Source organism: Pempheris klunzingeri, chromosome 3, assembly GCF_042242105.1.
Source record: "Pempheris klunzingeri isolate RE-2024b chromosome 3, fPemKlu1.hap1, whole genome shotgun sequence".
Classification (NCBI taxonomy): Eukaryota; Metazoa; Chordata; class Actinopteri; order Acropomatiformes; family Pempheridae; genus Pempheris; species Pempheris klunzingeri.
The window spans coordinates 3,270,797-3,296,996 of NC_092014.1; the positions used below are offsets into that span (position 1 = coordinate 3,270,797).

General features: G+C 45.7%; 1 protein-coding gene across 4 annotated transcripts; it reads right to left on the reverse strand.

The window, feature by feature from the left end:
- Positions 1-375: 375 nt before the first annotated feature.
- LOC139199177 (CREB3 regulatory factor-like) lies at positions 376-26,200 on the reverse strand. 4 transcript variants are annotated; one of them, XM_070828203.1, is made up of 10 exons: positions 26,135-26,200; positions 19,875-19,952; positions 19,682-19,746; positions 19,461-19,577; positions 17,440-18,244; positions 12,385-12,558; positions 11,381-11,570; positions 7,098-7,171; positions 2,748-2,876; positions 376-2,367 (listed from the first exon to the last, which is right to left on the reverse strand). In XM_070828203.1, the coding sequence occupies exons 3-10, from the start codon at positions 19,688-19,690 to the stop codon at positions 2,252-2,254; spliced, it is 1,614 nt and encodes a 537-aa protein (XP_070684304.1). In that variant the 5' UTR covers positions 19,691-19,746; positions 19,875-19,952; positions 26,135-26,200; the 3' UTR covers positions 376-2,251. The 4 variants fall into 4 exon arrangements, with proteins under 4 accessions (XP_070684304.1, XP_070684306.1, XP_070684305.1 ...); XM_070828205.1 differs by lacking the exon at positions 26,135-26,200 and adding an exon at positions 25,316-25,549 and having other exon boundaries at positions 19,875-19,930; XM_070828204.1 differs by lacking the exon at positions 26,135-26,200 and adding an exon at positions 25,316-25,549 and having other exon boundaries at positions 19,682-19,743.

Below are 26,200 nucleotides of genomic sequence, written 5' to 3' on the forward strand. Positions count from 1 at the left end.
CAGAGATGATGTTCACAGAAACCGGCGCCAGCTACTGTTTCCATGTATAGGTTTTAATCTGAAAGCAAAATATTTTGGTTGACTTTTTTGGCTGAATATGTGACAGATGTAACACAGGCCTGCAGTTTTTTTCTTCTTCTTCTTCTTCTTTTTCTTCCTCTAAGTAAAGTGAAGTGAGGCCAAGCTCGGAGCAGTAGTCACGGGTTAGGTTTTACCATGTAATAGGGTTTAAGATCAGGCATAATAACACAGGTCCCTGTGGCTTTAAGCTCCAGGCACTTCAGAAAGGCGTCATTATGCAAACAAACTGCCTATTACAACAGTACGTGCTCGCAGGCCAAAACCCAGTCAGCAGTTACTGCCTGATGCCTCCGCTCAGGTTTGCATTGCTTTTTATTTTTTCATCATACAGTAGCACCACGCTGGAACAAACCGAGACCACCATTCGGCCACAGAGCACCGAGCGCCCACGGTCTCTCAATCAGTGTCTGTCTTTAGACAAAAGGTGCCAAGTCTTTTTTTTCTCTTTTGGAGGATCTGAAGCCCTCTTCGAAGGTGCTTAGTTGCTTCTTTTTTTTTTTTTTGTTTTTTACCACAGTGCAATTCAAAGGGTCCTTGACTTTTTTTTTTCTTTTTTTTTTTTTTCTCTTTTTTAACGTCCAACAACATTTAGAGACCTTGGACAGGTTGGTCTACAGCTTCAGCAAAGACCACAGAAGAAAGGCAGATTTCAAAACTCTCAAGACTGACGCCCACTGTGTGGGCTGTGGCATCGCCAAATAACAATAAAAATCAAAATAAAAAAAACAAAAAAACAAATTAGACTTATTTGCTTTCTAGATCTACAAGTGTTTTTCTCTATATGTCATTGCAATTCAGGAAGGTGCGCTACATAATCAGGTCAGGGGTTGAGGAGAGGGCTTGGGGAAGGCATTGAGGACACTTCCCTTTAGTGGGTACAAATAAAGCCACTGCAGATACGCTAAAGGAGCACCAGGCTGCAGAGCTAAAAAAGGTGACCAAATAAACTGTCAGTCACAACACGGCCTCTCAGGTCCATGACAGTAGTGCATTTAGGTGAAGGGGATCAAAGTCCGTTCAGTGATGCCGTCCTTTGAGGACGCATGTGGGTAAACATGGCAACAATCAGAATACTTCAGTCACTTATCCCTCCCTTCCCAAAACAAAATGATGTGTTAATGGTTGGCAGCATCTGAAGCAGTGAGAGGTTTTGGTGTCCGAGTGGTTCAGCAGTGTCAGATATCTTTGGTCAGTTTGAATTAAGGTGCAATTTTCTCTTTCATTTTTAACTTTGCTTACATTTTGATGGGGTGATGGGGTGTTGAAGTGGGAGTCAGGTGGTGGTGGTGGTGGTGGTGGGGGGGGTTATTAAAGCTCCAAGGACTTTTTTTTCCGCAACAAACAGGCTGTTGTTTCCATCAACAGCTGGTCTGGCATCAGGACTCCATCACTTGTTGTGGGTCACAACACTTACTGACATTTCAGATGCTGATGGAATCTGAATGGTATGCAGTGCTTCTATAGGAGCCCAGCCAACAAAAAAAAAAAAAAAAAACACACACACACACACCCGCTTCTTTGTCTTTCAGGCCTGGGCTCCTCCCACTTCCTTATTTTAGCACTTCCTCTATCCTCAAATGCCCCCTCGCCCTCGGCTCACTACCGGTCCCCTGCCGGCAACTATGACCATCTACAAAACAGTGCAATGTCTATTCATAGGCACACTGGGATACAAATACAGCACACAGAGGGAGAGAGGAACACTATACACGCTCATACAGTATGTTACATGTCCAACACCCACACACACACTCACACAGACAGACAGACAGACAGACAGAACATATAATACAGAGACGTCAGCAGCAGCAGCAGCTCTGGCCTGGTGGTGGTTGTGGTGCAGCCTGCAGAGCGGTGAACACGGCTGCTGTTTGGAGGGCCAACAGGAGAGGACCAAGGTGGCAATTTACTCCCATTATGTTTAGGCTACTCTCATTCCTCCTCCTCCTCCTCCTCCTCCTTTTCTTCTTCTTCTCCTTCTTCTTCTTTCCCAGCATCTCCACCTCTTTGCTCTTCTTCACATGTGTACACATGGGAGTGGAGGCGGCGTAGGGGAAGCTTGGTCAGGTCAGCTTGGTAGGAGGCGCTGGGAGAGGAAGGTGTGGTAGAGCGCGGAGGAGGAGGAGGAGGAGGAGGAGGAGGAGGAGGAGGGGATGCTGGGATGCGAGTTTTAGCCTGCCGCCTCATCATCTCCCTGCGGAGGCTCTTTGCGCTGGTTCTGACCACCGGCGCTGGCCGCCAAAATCCTCTGCACAAAGTCTTTGGTCCGCCCGGCAACTAAAGGACCTGCAGTTGTCATGGAAATAAATTTGTGTGATGGACAGAAATATTTCTTTATGAAAGAAAAATCCAAAAATGAGGGTAAATGTGGGAGAATGTATCACTAAAAATAAAATAATGCAGTTTTAGTGATGGTAATGCTGTTTTTAATAAAGAGTCACAAAAAGTACATTTAAAAACATCACACACTAGTTGATATGTGCAAAGAATACAACAATATGTAGGTGCTTTGTAGGAAGTATTTACTCCAGCTGGTATTGGAGAAGCTCCACTCACTGTTTTGCTGTGAATGCATGAATGACTTGGGGTAGTGGGATCTATATATTTATAAATTTATAGCATGACAGGACAGGACTGTATGCACTTTGTGTGTTTGTGTCTCTCACCACTGGAATCCCGCAGGATGTCCTCCAGGCGTTGGGTCATCCCGCGCTCGTCCGTGTCCTCTTCTTCGCTGCTCTCCACCCGCCGTCGGATCACCTCCTTGATCCGCAGCAGAGCTCCCAGCAGGTTCTCTGTGCAAATAAAAACCAAACAGTTGTCATCTCAAAAGCACGACGGGCCAGAAAGCTGTTGCCAAAGCAGGTATTCTGGATTCTGGCTGCAGTGTCAATAACACTGACACCAATTTTTCCTCACAAATCCTCTTTTAGTTCATTAAAGGTCACATGTTCTGCTCACTTTCCGACTCATACTTGTGTTTGGAGGTCCCACTGGAACAGATTCACATTATTTTTCTCCTACAGACATGACTGCTGCAGCCGTTTACAGCTTCTGCCTGCTCACTCCCTTTTATAAGAGCACAACAACCTGCTCCTCTTTGCTCTGGAGTCAGTAAGGAGATGTTTTCAGCCTGCTGAAGGGCTGGAGGATAAAGGGATCATAAAGGGTGTCAAATCTAAACGTTTTTCTTTTTTACTCGCATTTAGTGAGAGACGGAGCAGAGAGAGAGAGAGAGAGAGAGAGAGAGAGAGAGAGAGAGAGTTTGGCAGTGTGAAGGGTCCCATATTTATGTGGAGAAATAATTAAAAAGTGGATTTTGCTGAATATGAGACGTTTAAACAAAACAAGCTCAGCTATTCAAACACATCACATTGTTTTCACACAAAACAGCTGTAGAAGAATGTCGCCAAAATAAAACCCTTTTCACTGATTTGATTTAACAGATGATTCTGACAAAGCATTCAACGCCAACTTTCGGTTCGTGATCATTTAAATCAAAACTCGGTGCCTTAGCTTTTGTTTCTCAAAACTTTAGAGCACGTTTGTCCAAAAACTCTGCTGCTGCATTGTAACGAACAAGATGTTCGTCTTTAAGAGCAAAAGGGAAAGGAAAGGGAGAGTAAGCTTAAGTGAAAGTGAAAAGTTGGAGTGGGCTTGTGACCAGAAGGACAGATTCAGGAGGAGGAAGTGACAGAGTATGACGTGTCCTTCCTTCTTTAGAGCCACAGTTGACTCCCAGCTGCCCCAGTGGAGCCAACAGACCAGACTGGGGCAGCTTCTACCTGTGAAACTGCAACGATGAAAGCAGATGTTGAGCAGATGTTTCTGAGAAAGACATCAGTGCTTCCTTGGTTATTTTTTGCTGAGTAAACATGTTTCCTGTGTTTGTATTGTGAAAAACTGCAGCAGATTATCATTAGCAATTATTCTGATGGTCGATTAATCGTTTGAAGCCCGACTGAGTCTTTGCTTAGAGCTTCTCTAGTGTGAAGATCTGCTGGAAAATATCATTGCAAACTTAAACTAGAATCACCGCCTTGGTGTTGTGTCTCTCCGCCAACCTTCAGTTCACACCCACATCCGATTAGTGTCACCAATTCAGTGTCCAACATGGTCTCAATCCCCCCTTCTGTTCCCGGATTATGGCGTCGAATAACGGCCGGAAAAGTGTTTTTGCTGAACATTAGATTGTCACAGTGACGTTTGACCTTTGACTGATATAAAATGTCATCATCTTCATCATTTTATCCTATTAGACGTGTTTGCGTGTGTGAAATGTTGTCATGTGTCACATGTTGTCATTGACCTTCGACCACCAAACTCACAAAGTTCATCCTCTGAGTCCGAGTGAACGTTCACGCCGAATGTAATGAAACATAACGCCTAACTACTGTCGGTGCTGAGGCAGAAAAATGTGGGTTTTGGGGCAACTGAAGGCATCACAGTTCCTCAGAGCGCCTCTGAGGAACTGTGATGACATTTAATATTAACAACACAAATAAAGATTAGCTGCAGCCCCGACTCAAACACTGTCGAACGCAGCGTGACCAGCTTTTTCTGCACCACAGATAACCAACTTCCACACGTTCATTTGGACATCAGATCCTTTCCGCTCCAAAACAAAGGATTTGCTTGAGGTTTATCTTCTGTGATTCTGGCTCCTCCCCCTTTGTGGGGGTCATGTGACCAGATGGCGCCACGACAACCCCACCCCCCCGCCCCGCCCCTGTCGGTGTACATTATTCTCTTATGGATCTGATTCCTCTTTTGTCCAGCGCTCGTCTCAGCATGGAGTGTGTGTGTGTGTGTGTGTGTGTGGGCGAAGGGCCACAGTGGGTTTTACTCGTTTCTTTTTTCTGACACTTTGGATATCCCTCTCTCTCTGCCACACACACACACACACACACACACACACACAGTAACTGAAGTTAGGAGGCTTCCCGGCACTGGCATAGCACCAAAGTCCTGCTTATTAGAAGTTTCCTGTTGAATCTGCTGCTGTGCATGTAAAGAGTGTTTTGTACAGATGCAAATTACAGGGATGGGGAGAGAAAGAGAGAGAGAGAGAGAGAGGACACAGAGAGCAAGTGAACGTGAGAGAATGAAAAAAAAAGGGAAGAAAGAGTCACAGGAGGAAGGAGAGGGGAAAGAGGAGGGAAAGAGGAAGCGAGGGGATGTACTGTATGAGGTTAAGCCTTGTGTGTTTTGGCTTCCCGCCAGCAGCACAAAAAAATGTGCAGGAGCCACAAGTAAAGCTTTCGCAATGAAATGCCGGCCCGGGATCAGGAATGAAAGGAATGTTAAAAGACGGGAGGGAAAAAACAGGGACAAAAGGAAGCAGGACGCCGGTTGGGGTTGAATTAAAAGACGTCGACTCGAACCCGAGGAGGAGGAGGAGGAGGAGGAGGAGGGGGGACCCGGCTGACAGATTTGGCAGAGTCGAGGTGTTGATTATCATGAACGAGGTGAAGACACCCTTCTCGGGTTTTTCGTCATCCAGCGTGTTTACACGCTCCTCGGTGATCTCGTTATAATCAGCCTTCTGCAGTAACCTGATTTCTTAAACAGGGCATCTTCAAAGTGGCCTTGGGAAGACGCTTTCTCAGTAATTTACAGCCCGATTTGTGTTTTATTCCTCTATATAAAAAGAGGCTGGAACATGTCAGCTCTACGGCACCGCAGACGTGTTATTTGTTGCATGTTGGGAGGGGGGGGGTGTGATTTTTATCATCAATGACTTAAACTGCCGTGTGCGAGTAAAATAAATAAACTTAGGTCCAATCTCCACAGCTGAACACAAGGTTATTTCTAAGATTTAGACAAATGCACACAGTGAGAAAAAAGTGGGCGCCTGTAGGAACCTTTCACTGGCAGGTTTTTCCACAGAGTATCATATTGGCCTCGTGCCGTGTCGCCTGAAATAGAAGAGCGCTAACTGATATGATAACACTTTTATGAAAAATAACATCAACCTTGTGGGAAAGAGCAGAAACAGCTGCGTCACGGCAAAAGGTCAAACATTCAACGAGCGAGCCTGCTGTCATGTGGTGACCAAATCAATAATGAGACAGCCACCAGGATGCATCTGGGGTTCAGAGCAGGAAATGACGGTGCTGGAAACACAGCGTATGTTTGCTTGGTGGCAAAGTCAGAGATCAGAGCGGCTAAACGTAAGGGATAAGAGACGCGCCGGCTGTGGCTGTGTCATCAATCTAAACGCTCCAGGAAATACTTCAAAACAATAACAAAGACAGGCATGGGTGAGGTGGCTTTGGTTTTTCTGGTTGGGCCGGGGACTGATGGGTTTCGGGTTGCCAGGCAGTCTAGGAAGCACGGCTGGTGCTGGAAATACTGATAAGGGCAATAACCAGGCGTGAGTCTGACGAACTGTTTAACTATTTATCCAATAAGCCTCCACCTAAAGGTTTCATGCATCTCCATGAGTAAAATTCTTTACATGAAGGATGTAATGGGTCATTGTTCGAGCAATGAACCACAGAAGTTGCTGTGAATGTTATCTAGGTTGCACTAAAATCAGTGGACTGGGAATGATCGATTAAAAATGGGATGCAGTGATCTGTAGTGTAAAGCGATTGTGGGTCAGGGGCGTAAAGTGGACGCCATCATGGTGACAACATCCGTCCACACACAGACATATAAACACACGCACACAGACTCCCAGCGGCTGATAAAAGGTCATGCATATTAAAATAACAGACTCTGACCTCAATCTGCTCTCTCATGGCCAACCATATTTTCCCTTTGAGTGATATCACTGAATCATAAGAGGGTAAAAAAAAAAAACTTTTCATGAATAAAAGGAGCACAGTTTTTTTAAATTGCTCGCAGCGCGTTTCTGCGTTTATCCAATTTGAGCCAAACGAATTCAATAAAAGCACCAAATTCCTCAACACAGACAGAAGAATGTGATCCTTCAGTTGGAGTCAGAAACCTAAAAACCCTCAAAATAGGAGAATTAGATGTGTGGTGTGTTCGCAGGCCGCAGGACTGACCATACTCCTGGTTGAGCCCCCACAGCTTGATCTTGTTAGCTTCATGCTGGGCCTTCTTCTTCAGCCGGCAGGCCCTGAAAACACAGGAAAGGAAAACGCCGTCATTCTCTGGAAGAGGAAACTCTGGGCTAGTATTGCCGTTCTCCACATGATCCTGCTGCTGCGTCTGCTGGTTCACACTGGGAGCAGCTGGAGAGAGATGAGCGGAGGATGTATTTCTAAACTGTGAGGAAGATTGACTGGGAACCTCCCTCATGTCTCCGCTCCTCCAGCAACCATTTGACACCGCGACTCCGAGAGGATACGGCCGCTTTGGTTTCAGAATATGTGGGGTTGAAAAACAGCAGCAGAGAATGAATCAATCAATGCATGTTAAATATTAATGCGTCTCATGGGGACTATTCTATGCAGCTTGCAGAGAATTCCTCTTTTCTTACAGCTGTGAGTCAGCTGAGTGAAACGTGAGGAAACTAAACACTTAAACGCCAGTAAGTGTTGGACAGAATACATTTTTTTTTTGCATGTTGAAATGTTGGATTTCGCCTCTCAAGACACATTTTTCTCTATTAGAGTCCCAATTCATACCACAGTCCCTGCTGGTTTAAGGAAATGACGCTGAAGAGCAATTTAGCCGCTCTTAATCATTGCTGAGACGAGGCTGACAAAGTACAGAGGATGTTCCAACATGTACCACATGTTTTTAAAATTGCAAATGCGTTTTCCTGCCTCACCACAAGAGCCTAAACACACCAGCAATGTGGAGTTTTCTTTTTCGAAAACAGTCTCTGCTCTCAATGCAAAAACCAAAAATAGACCCAAAGAAGACACGCTGTTCATTGTGATGGCGCACCTACAGCTGCAAATTGATTTAAGTGGCCTGCTGAATGAGAAGTGGCTGCCTGGAAGGTAGGAGGAACACGCTCGCCAAATTAAAAGCTTGTGGTGGCGGGGTGGGTTTGTACAGTGGATACTCAGAGGTGTATCCACGTCTGAGATCAAACCCAGCAGCCAATCACACAATGAGAAGTCCAACTGCGTCTTCAGAGAAAGAATGGCCCAGAAGGCGCACAGCAGGGCCACTGCCATCTGAACAATAGCTGTTTTCTTATATGAGCTCCGGACGATATCCGAAGAATCTGGTTTAGACGTTGACCTGAGTTGCCCTTTCACAAGAGCACAGCTTTCATACAGCTTTTTAAAGAGCAAGACTTAAGCATTTAACGGTACTTAAACTCTCAAAGCCTCTATCATCACAATGCAGTTGTGAAAAATACAGATGTTTGCTTTGATCCTCATTATCACCTGGTGTGAGACGGCAGGATTGTTGGATTTTTTGAAGTGATTTTTGAGTCACAGTGTGGATGAAACATCAGACTTTGTTGAAAATCAAGTATTTTTCATGGATTATTATCACATTCAAGCACAGTTCTAACCTTGGCGGTTGAAATTAACCTTCTAGCACACAACATATTTATGAAATGTTTGGTGCGTTCGCAATGGTGGCGCCGATATCTGTACCACTCCATGATGTCATATCAACATTTCCACTCGCTTTCTGTCAGTTTTCCAGGAAATAACCCACTTTTTACACACACGGGCTCATTCGGACTTTACAAGGACTTTGTATCTGGCAGGTTGAAGCATGTTTAACGTCCAGTCCGACTGATTCAGACCTCCGCCTTCTAAATAAGAACAGGGTAGCAGCGCATATGTGTGAGAGGAAATAATAAAACAGACTATTTTACAGTTCACTTGGGAGACAATAAAGGAGTATTCATATTAAGTCTTGCTCAGTACTGCATGATATTAATTTTGTAAATTATGGTCTCATTTAGGAGTAGAATAGACGACGAAGCAGGCTACCTAGTGACTAACCAATCAGAGGAGGGGAGAAAAAAAACTCACGTATCCTGATGAAGTGAGTCAGAAACTACTGTGACAATTCTGAAAATGGTAAACTCACATTATCAGGAGTTAACACCAACAGGGAATCTCATTCACACAGTGCCTTCGATAGGCCGATATGACTGACTGCAGACCACACTGCATCTCTAATGTGGAGCAATTTACACTCAGGGAAAGGTTAGAGAAGCTAATATATGGCTCTGGACTGTGTGATCCATCAAAGCTCAGCACCGTCAGCACCGTCAGCACTGCAGGCAACTGGTCAAGGGCGCCAAGTGGCATTTGTCACATCATCAAAGTTTGCACCAAAGCTGCAAAATTCCAAAGTAGTTTATGGGTTTTTTGGCCTAAAAGTTTGCTGGTATCAACGCAGCGTGTAAGTAGATTAAAATCTACAAACTATTCAGTCAGTGTGTGTTCAGTAAAGGTTGTGGTTCAGGTCATATTTAGCCCAGCTCTGCATGAAGGCTTCCATCAAAGAGGAAAAACACATCTACCAATGGCTCCAAAGCGGTTTTGTTACATATTGTGTGTTGTAGTCAATAAACTAACTGCTGTGGGTCAGTGAATCCCTCCTGTACAATCTGCTCACTTAACTACAACATATTGTTTTCTATTTCTATGCAGGAAAGATGCATTTAGACATATGGCACATTTACATGTATTCACTTGGCAGAGGCTCTTACAGAGAACGGCCGTGGGAGAGCGAGGACGACAGCAGTAGTTGGGTAAGTTACTCTCAAAAGGTTTTCAAACAGCTTCTGAAGATGGAGAGGGACCGAACCGAGTTCAGTAACCCGTTCCACCCCCGAAGGAGGAGGAGAAGAGACTGGGCTGTGATTTCCTGCCCCCCCCCCCGCGGTGTCTGAAGTGTGAATGAACAAAAACCCCGTGAGCTGTTTGAGGCACCTTTGAAGGAGCTACGCTAAGAGTTTCCACCTGCTTCCACTTTTTTGAGCTAAGCTAAGCTAAACATCTCATGGACCTTTGCACTGGACAAAGAGACGACTGCGATATCAATCCCCTCACGTAACTCCTGGTTCCCGTAAGTCTGTGGTCTCCAGATCAGCCGCCAGGACACGATGTTTCCACAGCTAACTGGGGAGAGCTAGCTCATCGCCGGGCGCCCGGTCCAGCTGCAGGCACCACAGCTATGAGCCGGGCGAGTGTTTTTCCTCTACAACCCGCCCCTGAACGCCTCGGGCCGGTTGTTTTTGACAAGACTGACAAAAAAACGGGTGAGACTGGGGGCGGTCAGGATAATCCCACTGCTAACTCTGACCTGTTCTCAGGCAGCCACAAGAATGACAGTACAAAAAGATGCGAATCTTCGCAGAGGAAATTCCTGCATATTAAATTAAAAGGTGAACTCAGTCACATTGCAGTACGAGCGCACAGTGACAGCCTACATCCACCCTCGCTGTCTGTCTTTTTCCCCTCCTAACTTTCTGTCTGATGGTGTGTTTGTGTCGTGTTTAATATATGTTTGGAATAATAAGATATTCCCAGAGTCCCTCTCCTCTTTAAACCGCCTCTAATAATGTCCTTTACTCCAAATTCTCCCTCTCCCTCCCTCCTTCCCTCCACAGATGAACTCTCTATGACCCTCCTCTCCTTCCTCATCTAACTCCTTGTCTGCCTCCTCACTCCTGCCCTGATTTCCTCCTATTCAGCCTTTCATCCTGCTTCCCTCCATCTCATCCCTTCTGTTGTTTTCCTCAGCTTCCCTCCATCTTTCCTTCATTTATTCCATTACGCTCATGTCCAACGTAAAACTGGCAGAAAAAAAGGGGCTCAATCGGCTCAAAAATACATGTCATGACCAACGTTTTTCATTTGTTTTGTGCGTGTCACGCTCAGGGACATCTTTTAAATGTCGTGCAGTGCAAATTTAAAATGGATAGAAGCTTATTATGGCCGTTCCCCCAGAGGTTGGGTTTTTTTTCTCCAAAGGTCATCGTCAGTGCGGCGCAGTGTGCTGCACTGGGGAGGAGTTGAAATCAAATGCTTCCTGACACTTCAACATAAGAATGCTAGATACTGAAATTAAGCCCACTTTCCATCAAATCAAATCAACTATGCCTTAAATTCCCCCGAAGACTAGATGTTTTTCTCAAAGCACTTCTAACCGTGTCCTCCAGAAGCAGCATTAGAAGGTCAACTATTTAAATGCGCCGCATACTTGAAAGCTGATCATATGAAAAGACTGCCGATACCAAACCACGGATCCCTGCAGGATTCTCTTCTGTACTTTTCAATTCACAAACACAGAAGAACTCTCAAATTGCCCACTCATGTCTGCCCGATCGATACAGAAATTCTCCGGGGTTCGGACTCGGCGCAGAGGAAGTGGGTGGGCAGTAAGTGGAGTCTGCTACCTGGAGGCCAGCTTGTTCTTCTCCTTTCGGGATCGGGCTCGAGCCACGGCGGGCAGGTCGTTGACGGGACCCATGCCGTCGATGGCGGCGTTGAGCTTCTGCAGCTGCTCCCCGATGTTGTGGAGCTTCTGGGGGTTTGGGGTCAGGTCGCTGGCGTCTGTCTTGCGAGCTTTGCGGCGCCCTTTCTTGCCTGCACAAAGAACGATTGAATGAATGAAACAAGTGGCTGTGAAAGCCGTTAAGCCCGTTAGTCAGAACCACCAAACTTTGTCTTAATATTCTTGTCAAGGTCTCAAATCCAAACCATTTATAAATCGACGTGCAAGACATCCACATTTTTTCAACTTGCTGTAAAAGCGCAATTACAGAAATGGCATCCAACCCTTTTAATAGCCCTTTAATATCTCAATTAACTGGTGGAGGAGTTGCAGAGACATGTGACAATGTTCATTTTTGATGCAGCGGTGTGTGATGTGACTGGACTGGATTAAACATAAATGAACTGTGTCGTGTTTGATGCCTGTGAAGAACGCAGGCTGCCAAGCTGCTGCTGCTACAGTCATGTGTGACGTTCAGGGCCCTCTTATCAGGGAAAAAGCTGAAAAATTCAGATTTTGACATGAAAGTTGTATGTAGGGCACGTGCCTGAGGGTCCTGATGTGTCACAGGAGAGGGAGGAAATGGGACACTTTGAGCTGCAGCGCGGATGTCAGCTTAATGCCTCCCGCTGCTAAAAGGCTCTCATTCAATGGGTCTTTACATTTTCATTTACAGCCTCACTTTACAGCTCTAATCTATGTGATTAGAGCTGCATCTAACCATTAATCTATCAGTTATTGTTCTGATTAATCAGTTAAACAGAATGACAAATTGCTTCCATTGTCTGTGCAACAATCAAAAACAACTATATGGCATTTTTATACTTAATAAGTGACTGTTTTGTTTACTGCTTGATGGTATAGAGATCTAAATGTCGGAGTTGGTCGGCTCCGCTGTGCTCTCACCCTCGCGGCGGTACAGCGTGCTGGGCAGAGTGCTGGAGCTCCAGGACAGAGACCAGTGGACGTCTCCGCCCAGCTTCTTCTTGGTGGCCGTCTCGTGGGCGCGGCGGTACTCCCAGAAACAGCGACGCTTCGACGGGCGCTCGCCCGGCTGCCTCACTGGCTCGGCCTCCACCTCTGAAGGGAGACACATCCAAAGAAACACAGTAAAGTACAGACTGATGTGAAACTCTATGAAGTTATCCCACTTGGAGCCTTCCGCTCTATTCTGAGGGGACAGACAGCGTGAGTCCACTGAACAGTGCTTGTGTTTTAAATCTTGAAATATTGTTTTGCTGTTGTGTTAAAGCTCCGGCACTTTCTTATTGAAAACATCACTGCACCTTTAAAATTGTATGTTTTAAACTGTACTGTCATTTCTATGTAACTGTTCTTATGACATGTGCTGCTGACCTCTTGGCCAGGTCACCCTTATGAAAGAGATCTTGATCTCAATGGGTCTTTATCTGGTTAAATAAAGGTTAAATAAAATAAAAAATGACGAAGGGGAAAACATTATTAACTGAAAGATGTAAGCAGCATATGGAGCGAGATTAAAAGTCTCTCAAAGTAGAAAAGGAGTCAGTGAACAACAAATATACAACTTTTCTAATCTTACATTATCACGACAAGTGGATCAACATTGTGAAGTGTGATTTAAGCCCTGCACCAGAAGAAGAGAGAGAGACTCTCGAGGAAGCGGCAAAGTGTTCAGGGACTTGTTTGGCACCCATAAGCCTCATATTGACCGGAGGGTGAGGAGAGGCAAGAAGAAATGGCAGAAGGAAATCAAACCCATAAGTATTTAACCGTGACTAACTTTGTGGGAATCTGGCTTTTCACAATATCGTCAAAAACCAAAATACTGGACCAGTCTGGTTACAGTCCAGCAGCATGTTGAGGTGACAAAAAGTAATTTAGACTTCCAAAGCATCTACTCATTGTTTTTAATAGTTTGTTTAACATAATTATTGTCAAATCCAAGCATGCTGTATATACTGTATCTCTCTCTATATATGTATATTGTTTCTATTTTATTATTTATTATACTTCCTCTGTCTAAACCGTAAATATTTTTTACATCCTCTCGTCTGCTGTAACGCTGTAAATTTCCCCGTCGTGGGACTAATAAAGGATCTTATCGTATTTTATATACTGTACACATCCGCATCCTGTCATATCCATAAACCTCATGCTTATAATGGAACCTGTACATAATCGTCCCGTGTTTATCCCACCATCTTTGCCCCGCAGTCTTCTTCATCATCATCATCATCATCTTTCACAGCTGCTTTTCATATATCTGATGAGATTACTGTGCATGAACGCAGTCAAGAAAAGTCAAATTCCTTGTATGTTTGGAGAAGAAAGTCGAGTCTCATTCTGAAAACGAGCAGAATTCATCCTCTGGGTACCATGAAAGTCTGTTATCAAGTCCCGTGGTAATCTATCAAATAGGTTTTTTGATATTTCCCTCTGGTGTTGGCCCAGCAGAGACATCCCACAAAGTCAGCCCTGTGACTTTCCCAGCACTTTGTGAAACAACGAAAGTGTCTCTGCGGTTGTTTTTCTCTTATCGTGTCTGACCTTATCTTCTGGGTTCACTTCACTGTGAAGCGCTGCCCTGCGCTGAATTACAATTAACTACGTAAAATAAGCGACAGAGCAGCCGAACCGTCGGAGAGTTTGTTTAAACCGTAATTGACCTGTGACCAAACATTTGTGATTCACCACAGAGGCTCTTTCAGGTTTGTGATCTTTCCACTTCCAGCAACACAATTACAGTTCAGCAAATCTGATATTATCATTATCATCATCATATTTTTATTAAAAAAAATGAATTACAGGTCTTCATTATTGTGTCCAAAAGCACATTCTTAACATAGCAGGAATTCAACAAGCTATTCATTTTTTACGATTACAGAAATAACAGTTATTAAGTGTAATCTGGGCCAGATGTTGCATCACAGTGACTTGAGGTTTGGGACGTATCGTAGAGGAGCAGTGATATCATGAAGAAAACAAACTCTAATCCATTATTACGGAGGTGGGAAGCATTGACAGCTATATGCAAGATATTTAATAAGAGGAGAAATACCCTGCAAGTTAATATGACAGATGAACCTTAAGCATAACTGACATGTTTTAATCTTTACGTTTCCCTGGTATGAAATCACGCTGTGCACCCTAATCCACAAACACATGCTGTATGTCCTAATGACAAAGCCACCACCGGCTGAAACTGTGCGCATGCACGCCGCTTCAGAGGCGGACACCTACGAGCACACAGACGTCACAGACGATTAGCCTCAGGCGCGCAGAGCCATGAATAATGGTGTCATAAATAATACAACGTGCAAAGCTCCACCAGCAGGAGCAGAGAGGAGACGCTTCTTCAAATCCAGCAGAACGGAGTTTAAAACAAAAACAACAAAAAAACAAAAACATGCTGCAAATAATGAAAATAATGGTGGGATTAAATCAGACTGAAAGTTAATAACCATGAAGTGATCCTAGTCATCAGACAAGCCTGTCCATCTCACACACACACACACACACACACACACAGAGACAGACACAGATGGCTTATGTAACATCATGTCGTCTGGTCTGGTCCAGTCTGCAGTTAGCGCCATTGTCTGCACTCTCAACTCAACTAGATCTTTTCCTCCATGGCTCTTTTTTTTATGGTTTTCAACACACACACACACACACACACTCTTTTCCATCCATCACACGATCCTTTGCAATCGCCACGGGCTAATGGCAGGAATAGCTCAAGCGGGCAAACACACACACACACACAAACACACTGCCGCAACAATACTGAGTGACAATGGTGTCTCGCGACTGTGGAAATGTGACCCAGGCCGCTCTTTGAGAGCGAGCCAGCGACCTCTCCATTACCTTGCAACAAGAGGCCCGAGATTTGTTTATCTAACGTGAGGACGATCAGAGACAGAGAGAGCCTGGGAAAAGATGGCAATCTGAAGCCAAGTCAGTTTACACGTGTGTTATCGAATATACGTGTTTATATTTCGTGTCCTGTGGGGGCGGGACATGAAATCACCTCTGACATTTAAGCTGACGCTCTAAGCAACACAGCAACCGGTCACTTCGTCTGAGGAACAAGCTTCAGTTCATTAATGTGGAAAAAAACGCTTTAATATAATTACCTCGGCCAACTGGCCTTAAACTCAACGTTTGTGTTGATCAGCACAGATTTATTACTGTATGTTCATACAGTCAGACCTCAAAGAAACCAAAGACGAGGCTGGGGTATCCTAACTTTTAGTCCCTAGCATGGATCAGCTTCAAAAACATTGGATCCTATAATTCCCATACTGCAACTCGATACCCTACAACCTAAACCTTTCTAGCTTTATAATGCAGCTTTCTCCATGTGTGCACTCCTCCAGAGCCTCACAAGAAATATATCTACAACTGCTGTACAGGCTAAACAATCCCCTCCACATGACAAGCAAACTGATTTACAATCGGTCCACAGTGAAGCAATAAGTGGTTCAAATCTGAGAATTTTGCAGATCTTACTTGCAGATGTTCGCATGGAAGAATAAATCATGTATCAATGCATGCATCCTCTTTTTTCATGCACCGATATGTACGTACATTCTTTGATGCAGTCAGTGGTTTTACTCTTTTAGGTCTGCATTCAGAGGAAGACTTTCTACAAGCCAGGATTTTAGAAACACCGAGGTCACGATTAAGCCAGTGCCAAAAACATTCTGGTGGAGAAATACTGAATTCTGTATTTAAATCTACTCACCAAATTTAGTCAAAATTAAATATGTCGAGTCTAAAAATACAGGGATGCAAGACACACCCAAATTTTGAGTTCTCAGCATCAGCCAATGCCACAGATTCACATTAATGTGGTGCACGTGTGGCTTTTTGGTTTTTAGGGAATTCTGCCATACGTTCGGTTAGCGGGAAGGTCAAAGGTCAAAGCTGCAGCTCTTGTACTGGGGTGCAACTGATGATCATCACCACTGTCAATTATTCTGACAGTTACTTTCCTGATTAATTGTTCATCTGTGAAACATAGATCTGAATCATAGAGACCTCTCTGATTCCGGCTTCTTAAATGTGAGTATTTCTTGGCGTCTTTACTCCTCTATGACAGTAAACTGAATATCTTTGAGATGTGGACAAAAAAAAATCATCATCCTGAGCTTCAGGAAACACTAGTCGCCATTTGTTCACCATTTCCTGACAATTTATCGATTGATTGAGAAGATAACCAACAGATTAAGCGACTGTGAAAATAATTGTTAGTCACAGCCCTGATGAAAAGTCCAGTTTCTCGAAAACCAAACTACTTCATACGTCTTGTTTTCTCCGACCAACAGCCTGAAACCCAAAGATAAACTTAACTGAGGCTAAAAACGAGAGAAGCAGCAAATCCTCACATCTGAGAAGCTGAAAACAAGCACGTCTTTCACATTTCTTCATGAAAAATAACCTCAAACAATTAATCAATCATCAAAACGGTTGCATGTTTATCTGCTCTGATAATTACTTCGCTCCTACGATAAGTGAGGTGTAAAGAAATAATGAGCCAGCAGCTGAACGCTGCAGTCTGAAGCTGGACCGTCTGCATGTGAGCGTTTGAACCTTTAAAGCTGCAGAAAAAGTTCTACTGTAATGGTTGTTTAACAATATGTACCAACTTTCATACTCTATTTAACACGTTCAACTAGAAGCCCCTGCTCCCCCAACAAAGACGCTCCCAGATGGTATTTGAATACACGAGGAGGCTCCAACCCTCAAAGCCAATTTTAACAGCGAAACTGCAGCCAGTGAAGCGGCGTGTTGTCCGGGAATAACACCCGCAACTTGGGCTTTTAACGTGGTTCTGCTCAGCCAACCACAGCGAACCAGGCGGTCTGAGGTCTCATCTGGACCCGAGAAGGATTAAAATGGTTTTTCTGTGTGGGCAGACGGACCGCTGGCAGTCCTCGCCGCACAGAAACAGGCGAAACTGAAAGCAGAACTCACCACATTCGGTTTCGGAGGAGCTGGAGAGTTCAGCTTCCACCGCCGTCTCTTCCGCTCCCTCCTCTTCCTCCTCTTCTTCTTCTTCCTCCTCCTCCTCCTCATCCTCCTCCTCATCCTCCAGCTCCTCGTCCTCGTCCTCAAGATCCAGCTCAGTCTTAGCCTGGCTCTCCTCCCGACCCCGCACCTCCTGCTGCGCCTCCCCCACGCGCGCCTCCTCCGTGTGGGAGCTGTGACCGGGCCCTGCCCCCGGCTCCCCTCCCTGGCTCAGGGAGTAGTTGTGCTCCTCGCTGCAGTGCTCCAGAGCCAAACCTGCCGCCGCCGCCGCCGCCACCACCTCCTCTTCCTCCTGCGCCACCTGATACACCTCCACCGTGCGCTCCCTCGACATCCCCCCATCCCGTCCTCCTCCGGTTCCACTTCCTGCAACACATAGCTCCCTCTCTGTTGTCGTGGCAACAGAGATACGCCCCTCCTCCCTCCCTGCGGCAGTAGCCTGGACTTCCTGGGCGACGGGAGGCGCCGCGAGTCTGTTCCTCCTCCTCCTCTCCTCCTCCTCTTCCTCCTCCTGCTCCTCCCGGCTTCTCCCCCAGCGGCCCATCAGGACGGCCTCCTCTGAGCCGGCCAGCAGCTCGCCTCCCACCCCGAGGCCCAGCTTGGTGTAGCGGGCCATCTCGTCCAGCGCTGACACGTCCCAGCGCTCCGGATGCAGGTCCTCCCCGAAGCCACCGTCGTCCACCAGGTCGCTTAGCAACTCAAAGGGCCGTTTCCTTGGCGATGCCGGGGAGCCCAGCATGAGGAGCACGCTCTGAAAGGGGACAGAGAAAAACAGACCACAGCTTTTACAATATCCTGCAATTTTAACATCACCTCTGTCTCACATGCCAGCATGCACAGTAAGATATTTGCCCTGCTGCTTGGTAATTAATCTCATCGGTCCACGCGGTGTTTTAGCCATTAGCAAATTACAGGAGGTTGTTCTATACAAGGATAATCTGCAGGAAAATGATGTGATCATCACAGGAAGGCTTATAAAATTGTTTCATTTAATGTTATATATATATATTAGTAATTGAATTATCTACTCAGACAGCTCTTTTTTTATGCCTTTATGCTTTAACAATAAGAGAGAGACTGGTGCCTGCAAAGTGCCCGTGCTAAATGTGTGCGGCTCAATACACATGGAACCAGTTCAGCTCTACAAAGGCCCGGCTGGATCACCTGCGAGCTGACATAACAGAAGCCCATTTAATAAACTTTTAGGTTCTCGCTTATGTAATGTGTTTTTTTTTTTTTCCCCTTCATCTCAAATTGTGCGCTGAGCTGATGGCACCCGGCAACGGAAAATGCAGACAACGGTAAGTGGTGCTTCACTAATTGTAATTTAGTTAAACGCCACCTGAGTTCCACGGCCAGCTATCAACCAGCCGGGGGACTCGGAGGCAGACGGCTTCTGTGGGCTGCCTTCTAAATTTTTCCGTGACTTTCAAGGTCTTGGCAAATTAACTCTAAAATTAGATATTATATAGACCAAACTTTGCATTCATTATTGTGGAGCAAAGGCAATTGTACTCCGGGAAAAGCTCCTTGAACCTGAGGTGCATAAATTAACTTTAACCCAAATAGGCGTTTTTTTTTCCACTGCAGACGTTTCGTCTCATCAAGTGTAAATAATAAAATGAATGAACGCTGAATGTCGTTTGGCTGCTTTGGTCCGCAGGTTGTGGCTCAGTGGGAGACCTGAATGGAATGGAGCCATGGTTAATGTTATTAGTCACACACCTCTGCTTTGAAAACTCAAATTTTCCGCAGGATGTGAGTGAATCCTGAGTTTGACCGAGGACTCTTAGAAGGCTGAGTCATATTGTCGATTAAGCATTTTAATAAAAAACAAGTCTTAAAACTCATTTCCCAAGAAAAGCGAGGGCCGTGCTTTGCTGTTCTCAGACAAACAAACGTCTACGTGGATATTCGCGGAAGTCTCGTGACTTGCGGCTCCCTCCGTCACGCTCACGTCGTCTCACCTGGTCGTACTCGGTCCTGCCCCCTTGTGGCGACATGGCGAGAGTGTAGGGGCTCAGCAGGCCCCTGTGTCCCCCGTAGGCCTCGCCAAACGCAGGCTCCATCCCATTCATACCCGGCTGAGGGGAAAAGGAAACAGGAAGACGCAAAGTGAGAAAGGACGTCCACGGGGGAGCGACGCTCAGAGGAGACTGCAGGTTTCAGCTGTACGCTCCCACGTTACCTGAGGCATGCCCGAGGCAGGAGGGTGTCAGGTCGAGGTCACAGCGTCAGTTCAAGCGAGTTCTGCTGCAAAAAAGAAAAAAGAAAAAAGAACACAACCAAGTTCAGATTTCAGCACGGAGCTGAAACGACAGGGAGAGAAGAAGAGTAGGAAGATGACAGGGGAGGAAGAGGAGGGCGAGGACGTAACTCACCTTAGGTCGAGAGTTGAGAGGGTCAAGGGGTGGAGCTCTTTTCACATGTCGCAGCCCTGCAGCTCTCAGCCTCCCTGCCTGGAGGGAGAGAAGAAGAAGAAGAGGAGGGACGGGCAAGGAGGGGTCAACAGAGGCCACCATGAAAATTATACAGCAATAAACCAGTGATGTAAACACGTGGTTAAAGCGTAGAGACGTACCAGGACGTAAATGTACGACCATGACGCACACATCATCAGACTTTAACAGATACAGGACAAGTCAGTCGCTGAATTGGGTTGTTTGATCGCCATAATACGAAGAGATGACAGCAGTAAAGAAGATGAAATACAGGTTTTAACAAACTTTTGTGCCTTCCTCACACTAATGCGCTTTTTTAAGCCTTTCAAGGTTTCGCTGAAGTTTCTGTTGATTGCTGTGATGCAGTTTTTTTCTTGTATTCCGTGTTTATGAAGTTAAACATTAAGATGTCGGAGATCTTTTTTTTTTTGTCTGTTCAGCCATGACAGGTATTACTGCTTACATTAGGTGGCTAGTTTTTCTATTAATACACCTTTTTATTCAACATGAAAAAACATGTGCTGCTGCCAGAAATGCACAAAAATGTAGGACATATCATTTCCTGAGGAAGACCTGCCAACAATTGGCATTTAAAATAGCGAATGCAGAAGCTTTTATGCACCAGATAAAGGTTGAATTGTGCTGTGTAGAGTATTCATGTAACAATTGTGGATGAATTTGAGGATAATTACCAACTAACATTTGTTATTTCACTACCACCGTGCGTCGTTACTGTCACAAGCTGCATCAATGAATAACTCGGATGTTATTTTGTTGAAAATTACACAACCTGTGCAGGAGAAAATGAAGCAACAGTGAGGGAGCAGGAAAGCAGGAGGGTCCAGAAAGATAAAGGCCAAGATGAAAACAGATTAGAGCCAAAAGTTACACATTTCTCAGAGGCAAAATCATCTCGCTGTTTTTAATTAAACCTCAGAATCTGGAGCGCGTGCTAATCTAGCTACGTTAGCTTAGCGACCAGTTGGATTTAGCCGCATTAGCTCGTGTCGTGACTGCTGTGTTTGTGATTTATATTTAACCTTCCTCCTATTTTACCATTTAAAGGTTAAAAAAACATTTCTTACTGGTAACAAATCCCATAAAAAGACCAAAACCAGCAATGTTCATCCATCTAAACACTTTCTGACTTTATTACTTATTGCTTCTTACTGAAAACATAACTCTTTAAAAAAAAATAAACGCTCAAAAATATAGAAATATAGAATAAAAGCTCACAAATACAATATTAAAAAGCTAAATAATATTCTGTAACGTCTGATCTGTGTAGGTTTGTAGGAGAAATAGTGCATTTGTTGGGGACTATTTCCAGCAGTGGATTAATCCACATTTGGTGCTCTAGTGAGTATCTGGGGCAGCGGACGGTGTATCTCAGATTGAGTCAAAACAAACAACAGCGTGTGTGTGTTCACGGTGATGAAGGAGCATGTCAGCCAGTGCAAACGTGAGGCTTACTGATGTGTTTTTAATAGTTTCAGAACCACAATGGAGCTCTGCAGCACGGAGGAGAGAGACAGATCAGGTTTTTGATGCACACACACACACACACACACACACACACACGTTGATTTCCTTGAAAGTTGCCAGACTTTTCCTTTAACCGAGCTAACTTTCGACTCCACCCAGTACGGTTAAACTGCAACCAATGGGATCTTTTCAGCCCCGTGGAGCAGCTCCACATCAGTTAATATTTGTGTAACCATAAGTCCAGTTCTCCATTAGAGACGAGGCCACAATGCAAGCTAGTGATCAGACTCTGCTGCTTTCAGACGGGGACATGATGAAACACTGAGCAACACTAACACACTCTCACACACACACACACACTCACACAGAGTGAGGGAACAATGCAGACCTACTGTTCTGTACCTGTGAAAAACCAGGAGAAAGCAGCTCACACTGACCCGGGCTCAGTGATTCGAGAACAATGCCATAATACGGTCTCTGTGGATTGACCTCAGGCACACAAGAATGAGGAAATGAGGATTGGCTGGGCGGTTATGACACTGCCTTGGCACGCCACATGGAAATCTGGAATTTGGCACACAGAGCAAGCCAGCTACCAACATGCTGTGTACACAAACACTTATCAGACGCATACAGCGTTTTGAAGTAGATAACAAAACGGGTGGAAGGAATGTAATAATCCCAGCAAGCTACGAACGCACAAAGGATCCACCTCTTTGTCGTGAAGTTTCACCAGCGGTGCTTAGCGCAGGAGTGTTTGAGATACAAAGCAGTGAGAGTTTACATTGGGATTAACTCTATGTGCATTTTATGCTCGTACCACCGGTTCAGCTTGTTAACGTGGCGATGAGGAGCGTTACTACAAACATCCACACACATACAAATAAATAAATAATGTAAGCTACGTGCCGCTCATTCACCTCAGTGACCTACCTACCACTTCCTCTAATCTCCTCTCCCTGACTACAATGCTCTTTCAGGCATCTGCTGTTTTTACAAGGCAAATTTACACGACGGAGCCGCCGCACCGAGCGGATTCTTCCTCCTGTTTGTTCATGCTACAGCTGATATAGGCGTGCTTTTGTGAAACAACAGTCCCGCAATCATTTATTGTGTGTTGGTTCAACATAGGCTTGGTCCGAAGGTCTCCGTGCTCATAAACACACTCTTGACGGGCAGAGTTCACGGTAAGGCAACAGGGAAAACAAAAGGAAATTGCTTCATCTCAAACCAGCGCGGGTCAATAACCACCAATAACCAGCGGCTTCACATTCGGCCAATGATCCATTTAGCCAGTTGTAAACAAGACTGAATACCAACACAGCTGGGCCTTATGCAACAACCACTCCAGATACATACTGACAAACCCAACATGCACGTTTACATTCCCAGTGTGGGAAGATTATGGCTCATGTGAAGCCGTTTGAGCACGACAGGAGTCACATTTACTTGTTATACAGACCAGTTTACAGTGGAGATTTAAAGGCCGCCTCAACCTCGCAGCAATTCCAGTCATTCCAAGCCATTTGGCCACAGAAATGGCAGAATAAGAACGACCCCATATCCTTCAAACAGCTTGCTGTGTAACACAGAGCAGGGGATTCAAATAGAGGCTATACTGTAGAGCTGCAACTTCACATTCTCTCAGTGTGAAAATGGTTTGTTTTGTTCTTTAAACAAAAAAAAAGAAGGCCATAGCAAGTCCAAGGTGATGTTTTCAAATTGCTCAAGTCCAAATATGTGCAGCTATATTCAGTTTATTATCATTCAAGACAGTGGAAAGCAGCAAATACTCATAACTGAGAAGCTGGAACAAGCCACTGTCTGAAAAATGACTTAAACAATCAATCAAGTATCAAGAACTGCTGCAGATTTATCACCTACCAATCTAAGCTCGGTATTATAATGTGTTTGTGGTGGTTTATGGTGTAAAAAGGTGTTTAAAGGTCTTATACTTTCACTGTTTGCACTCTGATGTGTTTGTACTTTAAAGTGTTTCTGTCCCATCTTAGTGAAAACTTGTTTGTTATATAGTAACTTTCAAAATAAAAGGTGTTAGAATAGAAGATTATTGGCTGATTACTACGCACAGCTCCTCTGATCCAAACACGTGTGGAAGGAAGTCACTGAGAAAGTGGACCATGAGGCAAATTGAGAGCATGAGCAGTCTGACCAGACAATGAACCTTTAGCAGCTGGAGGCCTCTTCAGAGAAAAAAAAAAAAAAAAAAACCCGCCTCCAGCATGACAGACTAGAGGACAACACGGTTACGGATGGATGGAGGTTACGCACAGAGAGACGAGGAGGGGTTTGAGAAAAAAGTAAATTAGACAGAAGTCTACAAGAGGCTGAGATGGCGGAGAGTGTGCCCGTAAACAGCGAGGTGGAGACGGGAGCGCAGGGGAGGGGAGACGGTCTGGCGTGGAGGCCAATTTGCCAAATTAAAGCTCCAAAAATCTGGGCGGCGGACAAAGCTCCGTCTCGCCTGGGAATTCTCCCTGTCTCCTCTAATTGAATAAAAAAGACTTGAATTACAGCAGAGAGAGAGAGAGAGGGAGAAAAACAGAGGACAAACACCCTAAACGACCTGGATGCGCCCCCTGTCTCTCCTCTCCGTGTCCTTGGAGCTCCGTTTCCCGTAAAACGATGGAGAGACGTGAAGTGTCCCCGGTCTGCCGCCCCTCGCCTCTGCTCGGCTCCCTGTCCATCCGGAGCGCGTCCAGCTCTCCCCGAAACAAACAAAAAAAAACCCTCAAAACCTGCCGATGAACCGATGGGTGCAGCGGACCTGATGGGGCATGACGGCGCTGTGTGTCCGCACAGCTGGATCCAACAGCAGCAGCAGCAGCAGCGGCGGCAGCACACGGAGCCGGAGCGGGGAAGGGAAGGGAAGGTGCCATGGTGGCAGCCAGCAGCGTGTCCCGCATGGCACGGCACGGCACGGCGAGCCGAGGAGCAGCCGCACTCCCACATCCACACTCCTCTTTTCCCTCTCACCCTGCACATCATGCGTTTTCTGAATATTCATTTTGAAATAAAGCTGAATTTCCTACCTAAAAGCAGCCGCCGCCGCGCGTCGCGGAGTATCCAGCCGAGACAACAGGGATCCTTTCAGCGCAAGACAACAATAAAAATGGGGCGCAGCTGGCAGTGCCACCGGATGTCCAATATTAATTGTTAATACGGCCGATTTATGAGCATGTGGATCCGCTTCTGCGTTAAACTGCTGCAGCCACATGCAGGTGTGAAGTCTGGATTTGTGTCCACTCTCTCTGACTTTCTTTCTTTTTTTTGTGTGTTAAATATTAAAGTTGACGCGAAGAACAAATCCCAGAACAAGTTTGGCTGCTGTTTGTCCACCTGCAGGTGCTGCTGCCGATTGGTGGTGGTAATGTTACTGTACAGGCCCTGGCAAGTTGGGCTCGGCTTTTTTTTAAAAACGAAGGGTTTATTATAATAAAACTGTAAAGTTTAGCAGGAAAAAAAAAGCGCACTGGGAGCAAATGTATGTCCTCCTACATGCGCACGGATATGGGAAATACATGCAAAGATGTTTATACAAGTAGAAATGTTTGATGCACCCTGGAAAATGTAATAAGCAGCAGTTTAAAGCGATAAATATGTCACAAATATTGGTGGATAACAACAAAGAAGAAGCTTCTATCGATCTTTCGGTGCGTTTTAAATAATCCAAGTGTGCCTCTGTGCCATGCATGCTGCTGCGTGTAAATCCGTGTGAAAGTAGCCATTTTTTCATCACAGGAGACCGTTAAAAGCCAACATTATTTCTTATCTCCACAGTGTGGATATTTGTCAGTAACTTCTCCGCCTGCTGAACTTGAGCGTAAACGCGCGTTTGTGTGCCCACTGGCACGGAGCCGCGAGACGGGCTTTACCTTATCGCGTGTCCTCGGGTGTCCCCTCGGAGTTAAGGCTCCTCCGGACCGGGGTAAAATGTCGGCCTCGGCCTCTCCAGATGATATTATTACGCACCATCCACGGAGAGGAGAGGAGAGGCGCCCGCATGGACGGACAGCGGCGGCCGCTCGGCGCGGAGATCCCGGTTCACCTACAGCCACATGCAGGAAGTTAGTCCGCAGCGGGGGCGAGAGCTGGCCTGTATGGCGGATAAACGGGACAGAAAATACGGTTGTAGGACTGTTAAACCCCCCCCACCCCCCTGCCTCCCTCCCTCCCTCCCCTCTCGCCTCCTCCTCCTCCTCCTCCACCTCCTCCTCATGTCTCTCCCTCTCCTCCATTGGTGCAGAAGCCTACCGTTTTGTAGATAGAGAGAATAAAAGCAGCCCCCCCCCTCACCACCACCACCACATCTGAAGCCAATTCCTCTATTAATAAAGTTTTACAGGCTCGTACCGCAGACCCCCCCTCAGTGCAACATGGTGCCGTCCGCAGGGCTCCATGAACCAAACACTTTCTCTTCGGCTTTAAACCACTTTTCTTTTGGAGAGAGACGCGCAAACACACACACACACACACACACACACACAGAGGGGAAGGAGGGCGTGGATGCGCGCGGCTGGACGTGTTGCACAGGCTGTGTGTGTGTCCCTCTTTGTTGTTGTTGTTGTGTTGTGTTGTTGTTGTGTTGGTGTTGTTGTTGTTGTTGCTGCTGTTGTTGTCTGCGCAGTGTTTAGCTGCAGCTTTCAGGGCGCAGCGCAGCGCAAAGGTGGAGAAACGAGCTGAGAGCGACTGACCTGATCGAAACGGGAAGTGTGTCAGCTGTAAAAACAGTTGCAGCTCTCCACGGCGGACAGGGGGGC